This window comes from Spermophilus citellus (assembly GCF_964194105.1).
Source record: "Spermophilus citellus genome assembly, chromosome: 5".
Classification (NCBI taxonomy): Eukaryota; Metazoa; Chordata; class Mammalia; order Rodentia; family Sciuridae; genus Spermophilus; species Spermophilus citellus.
Window position 1 is genome coordinate 116,810,554 of NC_138186.1, and position 21,119 is coordinate 116,831,672.

Sequence of the window (21,119 nt, forward strand, 5' to 3'; positions counted from 1 at the left end):
GCAAACACACGTGCACACACATGAACACACAAACACAACACTCTTGTGCAACTTTTAAATCTGTTTGAATGAGATCTAGAGAATCTAATGAGGGATGAGTTGGCCGCACAGGTCAGGAGCAGAGGCAGCATTTATCTCTCTGGCTCCCCAATTCTCTGATGGGGCATGCAACTACCAGTGATGCTTTTAGTCTTCTGCCAGAGTTAAATAAATAGCCACACTTTCTTTATACTGAGGTATATGTCACCATTCAGGAAGAACTTATACTAACCAAAGGGTATTTTAAAACATTTATGATCCAACTTATTGAACTAAACTGGAGGGTAGTGGAGAAGGAAGGAGAAGGCAGAGTCAGTCCTTGGTAACTTTGAACAATCTCTCTGCTTCTAGAGTCCTGGACAGTTTGCCTCTGGTGCTGATGCAATGATCATGCTTTACCCAGGAAGTTCTGATACTAATGTCTGACGGCCACCAGCACAAATCTATATTCCTCATTGGCTGGGACAGCAGGAGGAGTCAAACTCTTAGGGGGCTCATTCGAACTGAAGGAGGGGAACAGGAGTGAGGAAGAGGTGGGAGGCAAAGGAAGATGGAGTTGTACAAAGAGTTTCATGTTTGAAATTGTGGGAAAGCAATAGGATCCAGGGTGTGGCCTGGCCACCAGGTCACTGAGTTTAGTAGTTCCCATGGGTACTTAGTGGGACCTCATGCCAGCGAAGAGCAGAAGGTTCACAGTGACTTCCGGAGATGAGGCCTCAGGTAGGTATCAAGTGGTAGGAACTCACAGATAGGGCAATAGCATGAGAGGCCATGGTTGAATTGAAGTGGAAGGTTCCAGCCTGCCTTTCCCCTACCACACAGTGGAGGGAGAACTGATGCTTCTTTCTTCGTTTCTGCTTCCTTCCACCAGCAGAGGGGTTGGAAAGTCAGGTATGAAACAGATGCAGTCTATGCTGTCACCAATGTCTGTGTTGAAGGAGATGGCCAAATGTTAAAAAAAAAAAAAGAAAAGAAAAAAGTGGAAGGGAGGAGGAAAGAAGAAAACCACTTCTCCTTACTACTTACTGACATAAATATTGTTCTTGGATTTGACCAGAGGGAGAAAAACATGGGTATTTTCAAGTTGATTTTTATGGTCAATAGACCATAAAGAGCTTAGAATACCTGTTTTTTTTAGATTCCAGAGGTGGGGCATGAGGGAGGCAGATAAGGAACACAAGTCACCCTACATGTTAGTCTGACTCATTCATTCCTTCAGCAATTGTTACTCAGATACTACCTTTGTGCCAGGAATTATGCTGGATGCAGGAAATGAAACAGACGGTTCCTTGCCCCTGGAGCAACATGCAATAAATAAGTGAACAGAGAAGTAAATCTAGATTTCTTAACTTGTGATTGCCACAAAGAAACTACAGGGGCAGAGAACAATGGGCAGAAAGGGGCACGCTTTGGTAGAGGGCAGCCAAGATCTCTTGGTAGGGATGGAGGTGGCATTTGAGCTGACATCTAATGGTTGAGAAGCAGCTGCCATGAAAAAAGCCTGGAGAAGAGCTTTCCAAGAAGGGAACAGAAAATAGCACTGGGTTTAAGAAAGGCAGCTTTGAGCCAGGTATATGGGTGCTTACCTGTAATCCCGGTGGCTCAGGAGGCCGAGGCAGGAGGATCACAAGTTCGAGACTAGCCTCAACAAATTTAACAAGACCGTAAGCAACTTAGTGAGACCCTGTGTCAAAATAAAAAATAAAAAGGGGTGGGGATGTAGCTCAGTGGTTAAGTGCCCCTGGTTTCAATTCCAGGTACTAAAAAAAAAAAAAAAAAAAAAAAAAAAAAAGACAGCTCTGAGGCAAAAACCAATGTTTTCAACCTTCCTTCCCATTTCCTTCCCATTTTCCTATGGGTGATAATGTGTGACTTCTTCAAACATTTCTGTCACTTTATACTGTATCAGAGCCCCAATGGTAGCATATTGCCATTCTGAATGTTGAATACTAGTCAGATGAGATTAGGATGAAGCAAAAAAAAAAAAAAAATGTGGCAGCTGGGAGGAGGCACAGGAATGCGGCTCTGAATTTTAAAGCTCAGTTACTGATTTACAAGCATGTAGCAGTCAAGTACCAAGTTTAGCATCTGTATGCTGGTCAGCACTCTGGTTCTGAAGCTGGCAAGTGGCAACCAACATCCCATGACAAATAACTTTCTTAAGCGCCTTCTGCACAAAGGAAAGCAAATCTCATCAGACTGACATTTTGACAGCCACGGCAGAATGTAATTCCTACTACGCAAACACAGAACAGCTTCTGATCAATCCCAGGAGAATGCTGTTTACCAGTAACCTTTCCTTAGTTTTTTTTTTAATAAAAGTTTTATTTTGTTATAGTTTGATATTTACAGAAACATTGTCAAGGTGGTACAAAGAGTTCCTGTAGAGCCCTTCTCCAGTTTTGCCTGTTATTAACATCTTACATCACTATGGTACATTTGTCACACCTAAACATTGGTGCATGACTGCTAACTAAATTAATCTTCATTTGGATTTCACCAAATTTTCCATTAATATTCTCTTTTCTGCTCTGGGACTCTATACAGGTTATGACAGTGCATTTGATCACATCTCCCTTGTCTCCTCTGGTCTGTGATAGTTTCTTAGTCTTCCTTTGTTTATTGTGACCTTGACAGCCTTTAGGAGTTCTGGCCAGGTGACTTATAGACAGATCCCTAATTTGATTTTTTTTTTCTGATGTTTTTCTCATGGTTCTGCTGGGGTTATGAGTTTAAGTGAAAGAGTACAACAGAGACAAAATGCCCCTCTCATCACATCACACCAGGGAATGGGAAATCAATAGGATTCATCACTAGTCAAGCTAATTTTGTTCATTAGGTTCAGCTGAGGGTGTTTGCCAGGTTTCTCCATATAGTTACCATTTTTCTTCTTAAGGAATTTAAAAACTAATAATTTTAAACTACGGCAGTAGTAAATAAATTCTTCATTTACAGAAATGTTCCAAGGTAGTACAAAGAGTTCCCATATGCCCCTCACCCTTGAAAAAGATGAAAAGATAACTCAAGAGTTAATTCCTCCTTGACCACCCTCTTCCCAAGTGTTGCTCTTCGTTCCATCTCCCCAGAGGTAAACACTAGTATTACTTCCTGCCTTTTCAATGCATTTACATGCGTATGTATATTCCTATAAAAAGAGAGAGAGAATAATTTTGTTTCAGTTTTCTGTATAAATGACATGTCACACCATGAGACTGTCCGTCTGTAACTGGCTTTTTTTGTACAACAATCTGTCTTGAAGATCTGTCTTGCTGCTCTTTTTAATGGCTATATGATATTTTATAGCAGGCCACAGCTTAGACAGCTGTCTTCATGGAAAGTAGCTGCCAATTTTTCTTCTAGTAAAAAGCAGTCCTACTGAACTTTCTTGTATATGTGTTTCTTTAGAGTAGATATTTAAAGGTGGATTTTCTGGGTCACAGAATATGCACAAAAACTTTTACATGAATCTTGCCAAGGTGTTTAAACCATTCCCCGCATCAGCAACTTATGAGGGTTTCTGTTTCCTACAACTATTGTGAGCAAACACTGGAGATGTTTGTCTGAACTTGATAATGTTTTAATGTTTCTATCACATTTCAAATTGGGCTTTAATTGAAGGTTGGACCTTCTTTTCTAGCAAAATACTAATTCTATATTTACTTAAAAATATAGGTTTGGGGAATATAGAAAAAAAATTTTTTAATGTCCAATTATTAATTCAAGATCAGGTATAATTAAAATGAGATAATTCTGGTCAAAATGGACTATAAGACTTTTATTTTCCTTTGAAAATTAAAAATTATATATATTTAGTCATTGTCCTGGTTAGGACAAGGAATGAACCAGCGAGGTCTTTGTGGATTCTGCTGAGTCTGTAATTTGTTAGGTAGATGGTCCCATGCCATTCCCTAAGAATTTTAGTCAGCTTTTTTTTTTTTTTTTTTTTTTGTCACTGTGAGTAAAATACCCAACAAGAACAATTTTAAAGGAGGAAAAGTTTATTTGGGGACTCACAGTTTCAGAGGTCTCAGTCCATGGACAGCTGGCTTCATTCCTTGGGGCTGGAGGTGAGGCAGAATATCATGGCAGTAGAGTGTGACAGAGGGAAGCAGCTCACAGGATGATCAGAAAGCAGAGAGAGAGAGAGAGACTCCACTCACCAGATATGAAAATTATAAGAAAGAAAGAAAAAAAATCAACCATCATTTTATCACCTAAAATAACAACAATATTGTGAGCCTTTTGTATATATCCTATTCTTTTTGTCCATGGATAAACACACATTAAATCGTGGAGACATTTGGGGATGGGGAAATACATAATACTTACTTTTCCTTTCATTCCTCCTATCCAACTTCCCCATCCAATGTGTTTGCCAACTTCCCAAAAGGAAATAAGATCTGCAATCAGTAGAAATCTCAGAACTGAAAATACATAAATTTGGTCATGCTGGTAAGGACCCAGCTACAGGCAGGGTGAAGGTCAATAAAAGTCAAAGGTATATCTACTCATGAAGCAAGTGTGCGCACAGAAGGTGTTGACATTCTGGATTCTGGGCGGCTTGCTGCTTATCTGCACTGTTGATTACATTCCTGGTTTTTGGTATTTCCAAAGCAGTTTTCTTTCATGGCTGTGGTTGATTCCCTCTTCCCAGAGGATGTTGGACTATATCCTCTTCCTCATCCCAGCCTGTCTGTGCCCCCTTCCTTTCTTCCTGGCAATCCGTTAGCCAGACAGTACTTTTGTGGTTTGTTCATTCCTTCAAACGTCTTTTGCTGTCACTTGATGTCACTTTCTGCTCTTTTCTGTGTAATTCTGGGTAATTTTAGAAGCAGCTGAAAAAGTTACAATACCATCCGAGAAAGGATGTGGCTCGGAGTTTTCCCTCCGAGACCACATGGGTCAGGGCTGAACTGCAGCCGGAGCACACCACAAGCCCAGCTGGCGAAAGGCTCCAGAGGAGCCCTCTGCCCCCACACTCCACACTCGAGAGAATTGTAGAATTTCAGCTCTCTCAGATAGTTTTTATTTTCATGCAGTTTTTTTTTTTAATAGAGATTTTCTTCATGTTGGGATGATGATCTTGTGTGTCCATTTTTAGGAACGGGAGTGTACCATGTCATAGTCCTAGGGCTGTGATATACTTACCCAGGATACACTGATGGCTACACTGACCCGCAATGCACAGGAAATGACTCTACCCACCGGTAGAATGGGCAACCACCCAATGATAACCAACATTCTCACTCACCTATTCTTCCTGTGGTCCCTATCAAAATTGTCCACCCAACTGCCAGTCATGAAGCCTTGAAGTCTATCTTCAGAGCCCTGGGGACCAGATTAGTTAAAATTAGGTTTGGCTGTTGGTTGTAGGGAAACAAAATGGCAGAGGATTAAAGATTAAGGATTAAGCTGGAGGCTTTCTATACATTCTGTCATTCAGGAAAGATGGAAATTTCTCTTTCTTGCCTTCCGATTAATATCTAGAAGTAGGAAGTACAGAGCTGGCATGGCAGCTGTGCTCCATGAAGTCCTCAGGCACCTCAAATCAGTCTGTCCCAGAATTTCCAACAAGTGTGGCCTCCTTATTGGAGATCAACACGTGGCCCGAGATGGAATTCCAGCTGTCACCTTCATGTTTTAAGCGGCAGGATGGAGGATGGGGTGGTCAAGCTGCCTCATCAGGGATATTCCTAGAAGATTCAACCTGGCCCATTCCCCCAGGCCATTGGTCATGTAGCTACACCTAGAGAGAGAGGCTTGGGAATGCTTTTTTTTTTTTAATTTATTAACTCACAGAAATACCATCTTTATCTGAGTTCCCAAATGACAAGATAGATATTTTATTGTAGAAAAAGAGAAAGAGCTGCTACTGGGGAACAACTAGTAGTTTCTGCCATAAGGACTTGTTGAAATTCCAAGAATCAACTGTTAGAACCCAGAGAGGAACCTCAGTCATTGCTACTCAGTACTTAATGTGGGGATCAGTGCCACTGTAAAAGAATGGTGTGCATGCCCAGGGACAGGTAAAGAGGGCATCCAAGAAGAGGCTGTCTAGAGAACCAGGGGCAGGACCACAGAAATCACCTTCTTCACAGTTTGCCCTGGGGCCCCTGTGTATGACAGCACCTTTCTTGGTGTCAGGAAAGATGACTGTGGAAATGCAAACCATAAATTCCATGACACATACTACAGGTCTGGCTGACGACTACAATTCATGGAGGAGAGAATTGGCATTCTGAGGAACTATTAGGTACCTGGCACTAAGCTGGAGACTTTCTATAATTCTGTCATTCAATTCTCACATATTCCATTTCCCACAATCATGTCATTTGACAACTGTGAAGGAAACAGGTGCAAGACTTTATTTATTTATTTCTTGCTGGGGATTGGACCCAGGGCCTTGTGCATGTGAGGCAAGCACTCTACCAACTGAGCTATATTCCCCAGCCCTCAGGTGCAAGACTTTAAATGACTGATCATATAGCTAATGGGTAGAAGGAAGGTTTAAATTCATTGATCTCTCTTTAAGAACAGAGGTCCAAGGTTCCAGACACACATATTCTTGAAAAATGTATTGACTTTTTATAAATTGAATCATGCAAAAGGCAATAATTTGGGGGGTGGCTACTATTTAAAAGCTGTGAATGTTTTCATAAAACAAAGACTTAGCTACTGAAACAGTGACCCTCCAGATTTTCATATGTCAGGTTGAAATGGATCAAGGAGCTCTTCCACTAATGCGTCTAAATATGGATCATGAGGTTTAATTTTATAAGAACCTGTTATGATTTTGTTAATAATGTTGCAAATGTTTTATGTAATTGAACTAATGCTCATTTTTTTTTAATAGAATGCAAATATGAAGGAGGATGACCTTTCAGTGGAACAAAATGAAAATGTGCTAACACGAATAAGTCTCAGTCAATGTGCTGATGGGCCTCTCAAGCAGAAAAAAGAGACAGGGTAAAATTAAACCATAAATCATTTTATTGGTGACTCAAGAAAATGGATTAAAAATTTTAGGAAAAACCGAGTGATTGATTAATATGTCGCTTACATGTTAACTCAAAAATATTTGGAGTTGGAATGAAAGCAAAAATGTTAAAAAGGTCATACAACTAAAGTAATGTTTCACCCTAGGACTCTTTTTAATGAGAGTAATTGCTAAGAGAAATTTCTTTTTATATTTATACACAGCGTAATTATTTCCGCTCCAGTGCTTTTTTTTTAAAGGGAAGCTATTGTGAAATTTCTTTATGTTAAATAAAATGACTTTGATTTGTATTTGAATTGTTGAACTCCTTTGAGATGGAAAAAATTTATTATATTTCTCTTGCTTACTAAAGGTACAACTATGCAATGGGCCTACAAGTGCTGGGCTTGGATGATGAAGCCGAGCTCAGTGATGGGAACCCTGTCTCGATGAAAGGGGCCTACTTGTCCTTTCTGTGTCTGCGCCACCTGCGAATCAGGTCGCTGCAGGTATGTGGATGGCCCAGCACACTGGTTTCAGGTATCAGAAATGTCTGATTGTCTAGAAAGGGGGCTCTCTGCTCTTCAGTAGTAATTTATTTCTATGCTTTTGCTCTTTATTCTTTTATTTATTTATTTTTAACATGAAACCAATCCCTTTCTGAGGCAGTGTGTTCCTTTCTCCACAGTAGGGTTGGCCTGCCACCCCGTCACCTCCTGAAGTTTCACTCTGTAATGTGGGACAAGGCAAAGGGCAGGGTCTTGATTCTGTTCTTCTCTTTGTTTCAGCGTACCTGCTTGGGAATTCTGAACTATTTCAGATCTGTCGAGCGAACTTTGACAATCAATACTTCAGGCCTTACCTTAGTTTCAGGGAAACTGGTCCCCACCATGGAAGATAGTTCTTGGGTAAATGTGACACGAGGAGGCTTGGGCACCTCACAAGGCCTGGGAACTCACCACTATGTCCATGGGACATCTGCTGAGCACAAGGTGAGGTGCTCTGCTGTGAGTTATTCTTCCTTGACTATCTTGTCTCCCAAGTCAACTTTTTTCTTGCAATTCAAATCAGTTAACATGGTGGAGTAGTGGGGTGTTTCTTAGGCATATGGTTTTTGGTTTTGTTTTTTTAAAAATTATAGTAAAAGGGAAAATACGTTTCTAACCACAATAAAATACAGTGTCCACTTGAGGGCACGAGCCAGACAGAGAGCACCCTAAGAGCAGCTCTAAGGCCACCATGGAAAGAAAGGTTGAGCTGCTGAATTGTTGATGCATTGTGAACAGAGAGCATATGGTGCTTTATGGGTTTTCCTCGCCTGAGAACCACATGTTCTTACAAGGAAGCTCTTACAAGTTCCCCCTTGACATTGCTAGCGGTACCATTTTGGCCCTTTGCTGTTTTCTAAGCCCTGAATGTAAAAAGAGAATTTTATAAAGGGGGGGGAGGGGATAAAGACAAATTAGAAAAACATGAAACAACAACAAAAAATTTCTATTCTTTCAAAAAGCCTGTTTGCCCTCTGGTGCTTTTGATGTCTCTTGAACATATTTTTCTATAGCCTCTTTAGAACTTCAGTCCTAGAGTCAGGCATGTGAACTCTTGTAATCCACCTTACCCACCCCCACACCGTACCAAAAACAAAGCAAAACATTCTCTTAATCCTTTGCATTGAAAACCATCCCTTAGCTGATCATAGTGGCGCACGCCTGTAATCCCAGCAGCTCAGGAGGCTTGAGGCAGGAGGATTGCAAGTTTGAGATCAGCCTCAGCAACTTAGTGAGGCCCTCAGCAACTTAGCAAGATCCTGTCTCAAAACAAAAATAAAAAGGTCTGGGGATGTGGCTCGGTGTTTAAGTGCTCCTAGATCAATCCCTGGAACAAAAAAAAAAGTGAAATTTCAATCCTAACAAAAGACCCTTTATTCGGAAACAAAGTTGAGCATTTCTATGGTTTGGTGGGCTATTGTAAAGTCTCTTGCAAATTTTCCATCTCAAAATCTAGAAAGTTTATTCCTAAAGGTGGGCTTTAATATGAATTTAATACTTTTTTTTTTTTTTTTTTTTTTTTTTAGTGCTGAGGATTGAACCCAGGGCCTTGTGCTCTACCAACTGAGCTCTATCTCTAGCCCATGAAGTTAATACTCTTAAAAGACACTGTTTGACAGTGATTGACAAATATGAAAGATAAAACTTACTTAACTACGAAACAAATCATATTCTAAGCTAATGTGCCTGTCATATCTGTAAGGGGGTGAAACCTTACTGTGAACCGTTGCTCCTATGTGCAGGCTAGATCAGCCTATGCAGAAGCAAAATGCAAGCAACACACAATTTTAAAAATTCCAATAGTCATATTTAAAAACATTCAAAGACACATATGAACTCAAATTTGGGGGGTTGGGTATTGAGGATTGAATCCACGGGCACTAAGCTACATTCTCAGACCTTTTTATTTTGAAACAGGGTCTAAGTTATTTCACTAAGGAATCACTGATGAGATACTACTCCCTTTATTTATTTATTTATTTATTTATTTATTTATTTATTTATTTATTTTGGTATTGTCTTTATTTTTTTTTTAATTATTTTATTGTTGGTTGTTCAAAACATTACATAGTTCTTAATATACCATATTTCACAGATTGATTCAAGTGGGTTATGAACTCCCATTTTTACCCCGTATACAGATTGCTGTGTCACATCAGTTACATTTCCATTGATTTACAAATTGCCTTTCTGGTGACTGATGTATTCTGCTGTCTATCCCATTCTCCACTGTCCCCCCTCCCCTCCCCTCCCCTCCCCTCCCCTTCTCTCTCTCCATCCCCTCTACTATAAATCGTTTCTTCCACTTATATAATTTTTCTCCTACTCCTCCTTTCCTCTTATATGTAGTTGTGTATAACCCTGAGGCTCACCTTCCAATTCCATGCAATTTCCCTTACCTCTCACTTTCCCTCCCGCCTATCATCCCTGTTTAATGTTAATCTTCTTCTCCAGCTCTTCGTCTCTACCCTGTCCTTGGTTACTCCCCTTATATCAAAGAAGACATTTGACATTTGCTTTTTAAGGATTGGCTAGCTTCACTTAGCATAATCTGCTCTAATGCCATCCATTTCCCTCCAAATTCTATGATTTTGTCATTTCTTATTGCAGAGTAATACTCCATTGTGTATAAATGCCACATTTTTTTAATCCATTCATCTATTGAAGGGCTTCTAGGTTGGTTCCACAATCTTGCTATCATGAATTGTGCTGCTATGAACATCGATATAGCAGTGTCCCTGTAGCATGCTCTTGTTAGGTCTTTAGGGAATAGACCGAGAAGGGGAATAGCTGGGTCAAATGGTGGTTCCATTCCCAGCTTTCCAAGAAATCTCCATACTGCTTTCCAAATTGGCTGCGCCATTTTGCAGTCCCACCAACAATGAACAAGTGTACCCATTTCCCCGCATCCTCGCCAGCACTTGTTGTTGTTGGACTTCTTAATGGCTGCCAATCTTACTGGAGTGAGATGGTATCTTAGGGTGGTTTTGATTTGCATTTCTCTGACTGCTAGCGATGTTGAGCATTTTTTCATGTACTTGTTGATTGATTGTATGTCCTCCTCTGAGAAGTGTCTGTTCAGGTCCTTGGCCCATTTGTTGATTGGGTTATTTGTTATCTTATTATCTAAAACTAAAAAGTTTTCTCTCAACAAAAGAAACAATAAGAGAGATAAACAGGGAGCCTACATCCTGGGAACATATCTTTACCCCACACACTTCAGATAGAGCCCTAATATCCAGAGTATACAAAGAACTCAAAAAATTGGTATTGTCTTTAAAATCTGGTTCTATTCAATACGGAAAACCCATTTTGGCTCCGACAAGTCACATTTCAAGGCTTAATGGTCACATGTGACTAGAGGTTACGATCTTGAACAGTTAAGCTTTAGATGGTGGGAAGTATTTTTGCCACCCAGTCATTTAGAGTCCTACCTTCCCTTGTACCCAAGACAGCCTTCCATTTTTTATCTTCTTACCTAATAAGCACCCCAAATTCCTATCCCCTACTATACACAGATGTCTCCAATCTCCCCTCACTCCCTCACCCCTTGCCTCTCTGCCCTCCTCTCTTGATCCCAGCTCACCAAGCCCAGTGAGCTCACCCCTCAGTGGAACCAGAGAGGAGGGTTAAGACACTTTAAAACAAACCTACAGCCAGGTTGGTGGCACATTCCAGTAATCCCAGCAGCTCAGGAGGCTGAGGCAGAAGGATCATGAGCTCAAAGCCAGCCTCTGCAACTTGGTGCAGCCCTAAGCAACTCACTGAGACCTTGTCTCTAAATAAAATATAAAAAAGGGCTGAGGATGTGGTTCAGTGGTTTAGCACCCCTGGGTGCAATTCCCAAAACAAACCCTTGTAAGACAAACACATCTTTTTCTTACTAATATTATTAATCTTACCACAGCTGTGATATATTATTATGCTAATTGAGTTTTAAAAAATTCTTGCCCAAAAGTCCTGTGCCACTTTGTTTATTCTGGGTTGAGGGTGAGGAGTAGAAATAAAGGAAAAGGGAGACAAATATTATCCTGCCCCATTGATTGGAAGAATAGTTTCTTGGGTTAATGCAGTATTTCCGTACTATTTTCTCATAAATGGTAGGGATAACATCATTCCTAAGAGCCACCAGCTGCTATTACTTCAGTGTGAGACACTCAAGACCTGTCAGAGACTTTAATGGAACCATGCGGTTTAGCTACTTGTTGTGGGTGTGGCGTTTATCCAGGCCTGACTGGTGTGATTTTCCCATGTAGGGGAAGGGCAGGGCAAATGCTAATCCATTGGGTTGATCTCACTGGCTGGGACAAGGTTGCTGGGAGCAAGACCTCTGAGCTTACCAGATATGAGAGGAGCTCCTAGGATGAAGACCCTTACCCCAGGCCCTTTCCCTTCATCCAGTGTGCTTGATCCCACAAGGAAAGTTTGGGGCTAATATTAAAGACTGTTCATTCAACAGTAATACAGAAGAAAGAAGGCACTTAAAAATCTGTCATGGATATTTTGCTGCTTCATGAGTCGGCATGTGGAAGAAAGAGCCCCAAACAAGAGCAGAAAACTCTGGCTGTCTGGCCTTGAGACTGACTCCTCAGGTGTGAGGTCTGACGGTCCATGTGGTGTTCAGGGTCTGCTGAGACTTGTGTGCTGATCGCAGGGGATGTTGAGAGGAAGTGGTGGGAGGTGAGCCTGCACAGAAGAGTGGACCAGACCATGAAGGCCTAGGCTCTCATTAGGATGTGGGACCAATTCCAAGATTGGTAGGGAACAGAGAAGAATTTTAAATAGGAGACTGTCTCTCCAAATTGCTTTGTAAATTTCTCTGGGATCTTTGCCCAAATGTAATCCCACTTATTTCCTTGCTTGAAATCCTACATGGGTTTCCTGTTTCTCACAAGATAAAGTCCAGGCTCCTTGGTGACATTTACAAGGCTGAGCACAATCTGGCCCCTGTGAACCTCTGAGACCTCATTTCCCTGGGCTGTCCCCAAATTTCCATGTCAATAAGCTGGGCCTGGACTTCCTTGGAAAGGGCAGAACTACTTGCTTCTCTGGACCCCTCTGTCCCTCACTTCCTTTCTCCTTAGTACATGCCTACTGTGACCCAAGAGTTCATTCAAATATCTCCTCTCCAAGGATGCCTTCCTTGCCATCTCTGTGCAGCACTGTTTCTTCCCTGAATCTGCTTCCAGAATAGCACTAAACATATGGCTGGCTTGACTATCAGCTTATCTGCTCCCTCAAGCCGTGTGAGTCCATCATTCATCCATCCGTTCCTTGCACAAATATTCTATCTATTAATTGTCCTAGGCACTGGGGATACAGCAGTGAACATAACTGGTATAAATTCCTGCTATCATGGCACTTACCTTGTGGAGAGAAACAAACATATTTATAACAGATGCAGAATGTCAGGGGTTTGACACCAAGGCTTGCCCAGACTTCCTAGCCCTGGCAGTTGCATGTGGCCTATGACTAGCTTTGGCCAGTGGGCTGTGAGCAGAAACAGCCTATGTCAGTGTCAGTCCAAAGCACTCAGGAGCTGGTGCATAGCCTCAGGCCCTCTTCTGCTTTAGCCAGTGGAAGGCACAAGTTGAGATGATCAAATCACAAGATGAAAACATCCTGGATCCCTGTATGGCTGCTAGAAGGTGGCAGCCTCGAGTCTCGGTCCTTCAGTGGGTTTGCGTGAGTGAGAAATTCATTTTAAGTGTTAGGCTACTGAACTTGGTGGTTGTTTATCACAGAATTGCCTAGACTTTGTGGACAAATAAAGATGGCAATAGCTACTGTGGAGAAAAACTATGTAGAAAAGGAGAGTGGAGACTGGTGGAGGGGGTGATGGGGTGTTGCCATGGTAGCGTGGTCAGGAAAGGCCTTATAGAGAAAGGACTGCCTGAGTTAAGACCTGGAGAATTTCAGGAAGCAACCCACATGACCGTCTGAGAAAAGAGTGCCAGAGAGGAAAACCAGTGTATAGGTCCCAAGGCAGGACTGTGGCCAGCAGGGCTGCAAGAACAAAGAAGTTCAGAGTGACTGGAGTAAGTGAAGGGCAAAGCAGTAAGTGATAAAGCTAGGAAGTGGGGGAAGACTTTCTAGGGCTTTGTGGACCACTGTGTGGAACTTGGCTTTGACTTTGAGTGGGAAGGGGAGTCCCGGGAAAGTTTAAAGCAGAAGAGTGAAAACAGTGATTTTTTTTTTCCTGTGTGTGTGTGGGGGGGGGTTACAAGGAATTGAACCCAGGGGTGCTTAGCCACTGAGCCACATCCCCAGCCCTTTTTATTTTTTATTTTGAGATAGGATCTTATTAAGTTGCTTAGGGCCTCACTAAGTTGCTGAGCCTGGCTTCAAACTTGTGATCCTTCTACCTCAGCTTCCCTAGCTCCTGGGATTACAGGTGTGAGCCATGACACCCGGCCTTGACTTATATTTTAACATTCATGCTGCTGTAGTGGGAACAGCCAGAAGGTACTTAGAGCTGGCACAGAGAGACTAGTTAGGAGCCTATTGCATTAAGCAAATTTGACCATATGCACTGCATAACCACATTTTGATCAATGACCAATTGCAATTCAATGGTATTCCCATAAAATTATAACTATAAGTGGAAAAGGTCCTATTGCCTAGTGACATCACAGTCATTATAGTGGCATGGTGCAATACATTATTTATGAGCTTGTGGTGATTTAAATGTGAACAAACCTCTTTTTATATTTTTAGATACACAGATATTCAGTACAGTAACATGGTGTTCAAGTTTAGAGCCTAGGAACAATAAGCTATACCATATAGTAGCAGTCTATACTATCTACGAGTGTGTAGGTACATTCTGTGATGTTCACACAACAACAAAATCACCTAAGGACACATTAGAACACATCCTCATTAGTAACATATGACTATATTTGAAAGGTGCAACTAGCACAATTTCTAGGCAGAGAAGTCAATGCTGATTCCAAAGTTTTGACCCAAGCATTGGAGTCACAATCAACAGAGAGGTGATGGAAGCAGATTTTTTGGAAAGATCAGAATCTCAGTTTAGGACATGGAATGTCTGAGGTGCTTGCTGAATGGATCAGCAAAAAGAAATAGAAAGTTGGATATGTATATTTCACGTAGTAGGTATTTAATAAATATTTATTTGACAGAAGAAAGACTCTGCCCCTAACAGAATGGTTGTGAGATTACAGAAGGACCATGCATGAAAGTGCCGTCCAAAAGCAGGACAATTAATTACAGTAACAATATTATACTCTATAGACTGTGGGGGAGGGGGAGTCAAATAGAAGATAGCTTTGATCATTTTTTAAAAATATTGTAGCAAAATAATTGAGTCATTTATCAAACAATTTTGATTGGATTCTTAGGTTGAACTACTATTAAATTAATACAAGATGATTAAGGAAAAGAAAACTAGTCAGATAAGCATTGTTTACACTGCCAAGAGGCCTACAATACACATTACTGAGTGCTGGCAGTAGTCTCTAGGTTGAAAAGTCAGTGATGGGCCACAAATTTTCCTGTAGTTACTTTTTTTTCAGCAAATAGTAATCTTGGTGTGAGTTAATTTTCAGACTTAAAATCACATATGAATCATTCCAAAGGTCATATTATTTCTTACTCAGATAATTATTGCCCTCCCCTTCCTGCCATTCCTCCAAGCATAATATTGAAGGATCAACTCTCCAGACCACAAAACCTTTAGAAGGAGAGTCTTTCACAGGACCATGGAAAAGTTAAAAAGGAAATAAGGAAACATTGTAGTGACTAAGCCATAACCCTGCAGGAAGCAATTTGGCTGTTTGGTCTTCAAAGTGTCTCCTGTGGACACAAGTGCACTTTTCAAAGACAGAGGATGGGGGAGAAAAAGAGCAAAGGATAGCCCAAAGAGAAAGAATAAGTGTGCCTTTTAAAGGGTCTGAACAATGGAGCATGGTGAGGAGAGCAGGAAAATGAGGATTTAAATAGACGATAGCATTAGAGTTGGCATCTGGACAATACTATTGCTCTCCATCAGCTTCAGAACTCAATTCAATAGCAATTTCTTTAAAGTCATTTGTTGATTCTTGTTATTAACTCTTGTGCTATGGGTGTCCTATTAAGGAATTTGGAGCCTGTCCCCACAATCTGTAGATCGGAACCAACTTTTTCTTCTATCAGACGTAGAGTCTCTGGTTTGATATCTAGCTCCTTTATCCACTTTGAGTTGACTTTTGTGCGTGGCGAGAGGAGGGGATTTAGTTTCATTTTGTTGCATATGGATTTCCAATTTTCCCAACACCATTTGTTGAAGATACTATCCTTTCTCCATTGCATGTTTTTAGCTCCTTTATCAAATATAAGATAGTTGTAGCTTTGTGGATTAGTCTCTGTGTCCTCTATCCTGTACCATTGGTCCACCCGCCTGTTCTGGTACCAGTACCATGCTGTTTTTATTACTGAAAAGTTTTTTCTCAGCAAGAGAAACAATAAGAGAGGTAAATAGGGAGCCTACATCCTGGGAACAAATTTTTACTCCTCACACTTCAGATAGAGCCCTAATATCCAGAGTATACAAAGAACTCAAAAAATTAGACAATAAGAAAACAAACAACCCAATCAACAAATGGGCCAAGGACCTGAACAGACACTTCTCAGAGGAGGACATACAATCAATCAACAAGTACATGAAAAAATGCTCACCATCTCTAGCAGTCAAGGAAATGCAAATCAAAACCACCCTAAGATACCACCTCACCCCAGTAAGATTGGCAGCCATGATGAAGTCAAACAACAACAAGTGCTGGCGAGGATGTGGGGAAAAGGGTACTCTTGTACACTGCTGGTGGGACTGCAAACGGGTGCGGCCAATTTGGAAAGCAGTATGGAGATTCCTGGGAAAGCTGGGAATGGAACCACCATTTGACCCAGCTATTGCCCTACTCGGACTATTTCCTGAAGACCTTAAAAGAGCACACTACAGGGATACTGCCACATCGATGTTCATAGCAGCACAATTCACAATAGCTAGACTGTGGAATCAACCCAGATGCCCTTCAATAGATAAATGGATAAAAAAAAATGTGGCATTTATATACCATGGAATATTACGCAGCACTAAAAAATGACAAAATCACGGAATTTGCAGGGAAATGGATGGCACTAGAGCAGATTATGCTTAGTGAAGCTAGCCAATCCCTAAAAAACAAATACCAAATGTCTTCTTTGATATAATGAGAGCAACTAAGAGCAGAACAGTGAGGCTGAGCAGGAAGAAAAGACTAGCATTAAACAGAGACATGAGGCGGGAGGGAAAGGGAGGAAAAAAAAAAAAAAGGGAAATCACATGGAAATGGAGGGAGACCCTCATTGTAATACAAAATTATATAGAAGAGTTTACGAGGGGAATGGGATAACAAACATGGAGGGAAATGAATTTCAATAGATGGGGTAGAGAGAGAAGATGGGAGGGAAGGGGAGGGGGGATTTTAGAGGATAGTAAAGGTAGCAGAATACAACAGTCACTAATACGGCAGTATGTAAAAATGTGATGTGTAGCCGATGTGATTCTGCAATCTGTATTTGGGGTAAAAATGGGAGTTCATAACCTAATTGATTCTAATCTATGAAATATGATGTGTCATGAGTTTTGTAATGTTGTGAACATCCAATAAAAAAAAAATAATAAATAAATAAATAAATAAAGGGTTGAGAGCTGCATGCGTGTGTATTGCAACTGTCAAAAAAAATAAAAATAAAAAATAAAGTCATACAGTTTCCCCTGTACAAGAATACTGGGAAAGGTCTTTTCCAGAAAAGTGGGTAAAGTATAACATATTAAGTTGTACCCCCCCCCCCCCCCCCCGCACTTTTTTTTTTCCTAAAGGAGAACCCACTTTGCATAATAAAAGACAGGAGCTAATTGCTAATAGAATCCAACATGGTAATTCATAAACCTAAGAAAACTGTTAATTTTTATATGCAACATCTCATTTTCTTGACTTTTTTCCACTGATACTCAGGTACTAATCAGTTTCGTGAAAATCAGTGATTTAACTTTTTGAATTCTAATCGAAGGGAGCTCCTGATTATATTAAAAAATGACTAAAGAATAGCAAAAAGCAAAGCAAAACAAAAAATCACCACCTGCTAGAGGAATGCTTAACTAAGAAATACCCTCTTGATGAAATAGTACAAATGTTAGCTGTTATTTAGAAATGCTCACATTTTTATTTATTGGAAAATTTCTCACTTTCTGCTTCAGTGACTGAGAATCTAGAACTTTACAACACATAAAAACTATTTCTAATTGTAGATCCATAGAGCCATATGGATTCAGAGAGAACCCTTGTCCATCTTTCCGATATCGGAAGTTAACCATCTAAGCCAAGAATAATCTGCCCTGTTTGTGATGTTCCAGAAAGGTTCCTGTATTTGTATAATAGACAACACTATTTGTATAAATCCATTGACAGATCTACTGAAAACCAAAGTATTATTGCTTAAAATGTATTGATTCTTATATTATATCCAACAATTGATTCTTTAGCAAAGTTTTTTATGTCATAAGAATAAATAGGCTTGGGACCAAAAGTTGGGAGAACTGGTTTTATAGTTTAAATGACTCATGAATAACACTTAGAAACTCAAGTTTTTTTAAAATATAAAATGGATACTAAAAAATCCTGAAAAGACTCTGTCTCAAAATAATAAAGGTCTGGGGATAAAAAAAAAAAAAGGTTGGGGATATAGCTCAGTGAGAGAACTTGCTAACATGTACAAGGCCCTGGCTTAAACGATCTCTAGTTACACAAAACCAACCAACCAACCAACCAACCCCCTAAAATTAATAAGAATTAACCAGGATGTGGACAAATTAGAAGGTTGTGCACTGTTGGTTAAAATGTGAAATGGTATAACTACTGTGGAAAACAATCTGGAGGTTCTTTAAAAAATTAAAAATAGAATTACAATATGATCCAGAAATTCTACTTCTGGTTATATATTCAAAAGAATTGAAAGCTGGAATTAAAACAGATATTTGTATACCTATATTCATATTCATATTCATATCATTATTTTAATACTGGGAATTGAATATTCAGGAGCACTCAGCCACTGAGTCACATCCCCAGCCCTATTTTGTATTTTATTTAGAGACAGGATCTCACTGAGTTGCTTAACATCTCACTTTTTGCTGAGGCTGGCTTTGAACTCACAATCCTCCTGCCTCAGCCTCCGAGCCGCTGGGATTATAGGCATGTACCACCACGCCCTGCATAGCAGCATTATTTACAATAGCCAAAAATTGGAAATACTCCAAGTATTCATCAATGAATGAATGAATAAACAATATGTAACATATATACTATGGAATATAATTCAGCTTTAAACAGGAACGAAATTCTAATGTGCTACAACATGAATGAACCTTGAGAACACTGTACTCAGTAAAACAAACCAATCACAAGGATAAATACTGCCAAGTCTATTTATACAAGTGAGATGCTTGAGTAGTCAAATTCATAGAAACAGAGTGGAATGGTGGTTCTCAGAAGAACCCTTACCATGATAGAGAATGTATGTATTAGGGTAGAGTGGCATAAAGTTAGAATTTATAAGAATTAAGCCCAGAATTTTTGATTGATTTTTTTGACTGATATATTTTTAAAGTACAATTGTGGATGTGTAACCGATGTGATTCTGCAATCTGCATTTGGGGTAAAATTGGGGGTTCATAACCCACTTCAATCTAATGTATGAAATATGATATGTCAAGAGCTTTGTAATGTTGTGAACAACCAATTAAAAAAAATTAAAAAAAAAGTACAAGCAGAGATCATAAAAATCCTAGACTTGAAGAAACCTATGTGTAAAAATATTTTTAAAATGTGTACATTGATCTACTCTTTTATTTAACAGGTATTGTCTAAGTGCCTACTATGTGGTAGTCTCTGCTAAAGCAATGGGAATACAATGATAAATGAAAGTAGACACGTTACTTAATCTTGTAGTATTTTATAGTCCAGTGGGTGACACAAATATTGGCCCCAAATAGCACAAATAAGTGTAAAATATCAATATCAATAAGGCAGGACCATGCTTTCGTGGAAGGCTCTGGAGTTTCCTTCCTTATCTCTTCCAGCTTCTGGTAGTTGCTGTCTGTGCTTGCCAATCCTTGGCTCTCCTTGACCTAGGTGTATAGTGCTAATGTCTTCATGTGGTCATCTCCCCTAAAAGTCTGTCTTCCAAATGTCCCTTGTTTTATAAGGACACTATCTATTGGTATCCCACCCTAATCCAGTATGACCTCATTTTAACTCGATTATATTTGCAAAGGCTATTTTTCCACATAAGGTCTCATTCACAGGTGGACATGAATTTGGAGGGACACTATTCAACCCAGTATATCACTAAGACATGAGATTGTGCTAATTCATTTAAAAGTTTTTTTATACAATTAAAACAAAATGTATTAACAGCTGGCATTTATAGATTCCAAGTACCTTGACTGTGTAGTGTCACTACACTATGGTTGTCAACTACTATAGTTGTGGGGGCTAAAATAAGCAGAGTGACTGGCCCAGGGTATGATCCTGGCAGAGCCAGGACCTAAAAGAGGCACTTTGACTTCAGAGATTGTGTGTATGTGTGTGTGTGTGTGTGTTTTCTCGGAATTGAACCCCAGACCTGGAGCATTCTAACACTTAGCTACATTCCCAGTCCCCGCCTGCCCTCTTTTTTTAAAATTTGAGATGGGGGTCTCACTAAGTTGCCCAGGCTGATCTTGAACTTGCAATCCTCCTACATTAGCCTTCCAAGTCCCTGTAATTACAGGCATGCACCACTGCGCCCAGCCTCTAGAGACCACTTCTAACACTAGGCTCAAGTGGCTGCCCTTGTCCAGTTGCTCTTAAATTTATCAGAAAAAAAGTGAATTAATCAGCTAGTTTCCTGCCTTAGCAACCACCTCTCCCCATGGACATTTGTTGTCCACACATTTTTATCTGCATACAGCTTTTTATACATTCAGAATGTTTGCAGCTCCAGGCTAACAGCCCATAGGTAGGAGTAGAGACCTTCTGGTTGGTCCATTTGGGCTGGCAAAATATAGCTCCCCCTTTTTCCAGGAACTTCTGGGCTTGGCTTTCTTTCCCCAGGTCCACAGTGTTCAGTTCATGGAGTTCTCCGAAGTGGAGTATGAGGATTACTATTACAGCACAGAAGACGGCAGTATCCACACCCGGGACCAGCAAGGGGTGCATATTATGTACGATGAAGCCTTAAAGGATCTGGAGGAACTCGAGGCAGAGCTGCTGCTCGTGGCCAGCCATTACATCGAGAAAGAAAAAGGTAAGAAGGCACATTAAAAAAAAAAAATCCACTGCCACGCCAGGCATGGTGGTGCATGCCCATAATCCCAGCAACTTGGGTGACTGAGGTAGGAGGATATCGAGCTCCTAGCCAGCCTCAGCAATGATGGCTTTAGTAGTTGAGTCCCTGTGTTCAATCCCTGATAATCAATCAATCAATCAACTGGCCAAATAGACAAAAACACCTAAAAACCCTAATTAATGCTC

General features: G+C 40.3%; 1 protein-coding gene and 1 long non-coding RNA gene across 2 annotated transcripts in view; one reads left to right on the forward strand and one right to left on the reverse strand.

The window, feature by feature from the left end:
- Positions 1 to 21,119, forward strand: part of CEP57L1 (centrosomal protein 57 like 1) — a 237,698-nt gene that overhangs the window by 119,164 nt on the left and 97,415 nt on the right. Inside the window, exons 12-15 of the mRNA XM_081294808.1 lie at positions 6,893 to 7,005; positions 7,389 to 7,524; positions 7,804 to 8,007; positions 20,700 to 20,892. Coding sequence (XP_081150934.1) covers positions 6,893 to 7,005; positions 7,389 to 7,524; positions 7,804 to 8,007; positions 20,700 to 20,892 — 646 coding nt within the window. The remainder of the gene's footprint in view (positions 1 to 6,892; positions 7,006 to 7,388; positions 7,525 to 7,803; positions 8,008 to 20,699; positions 20,893 to 21,119) is intronic.
- LOC308649246 lies at positions 832 to 4,348 on the reverse strand. Its single transcript, XR_014022046.1, has 3 exons — positions 4,054 to 4,348; positions 1,626 to 1,723; positions 832 to 966 (listed from the first exon to the last, which is right to left on the reverse strand). It is a non-coding gene; the product is annotated as an uncharacterized lncRNA (long non-coding RNA).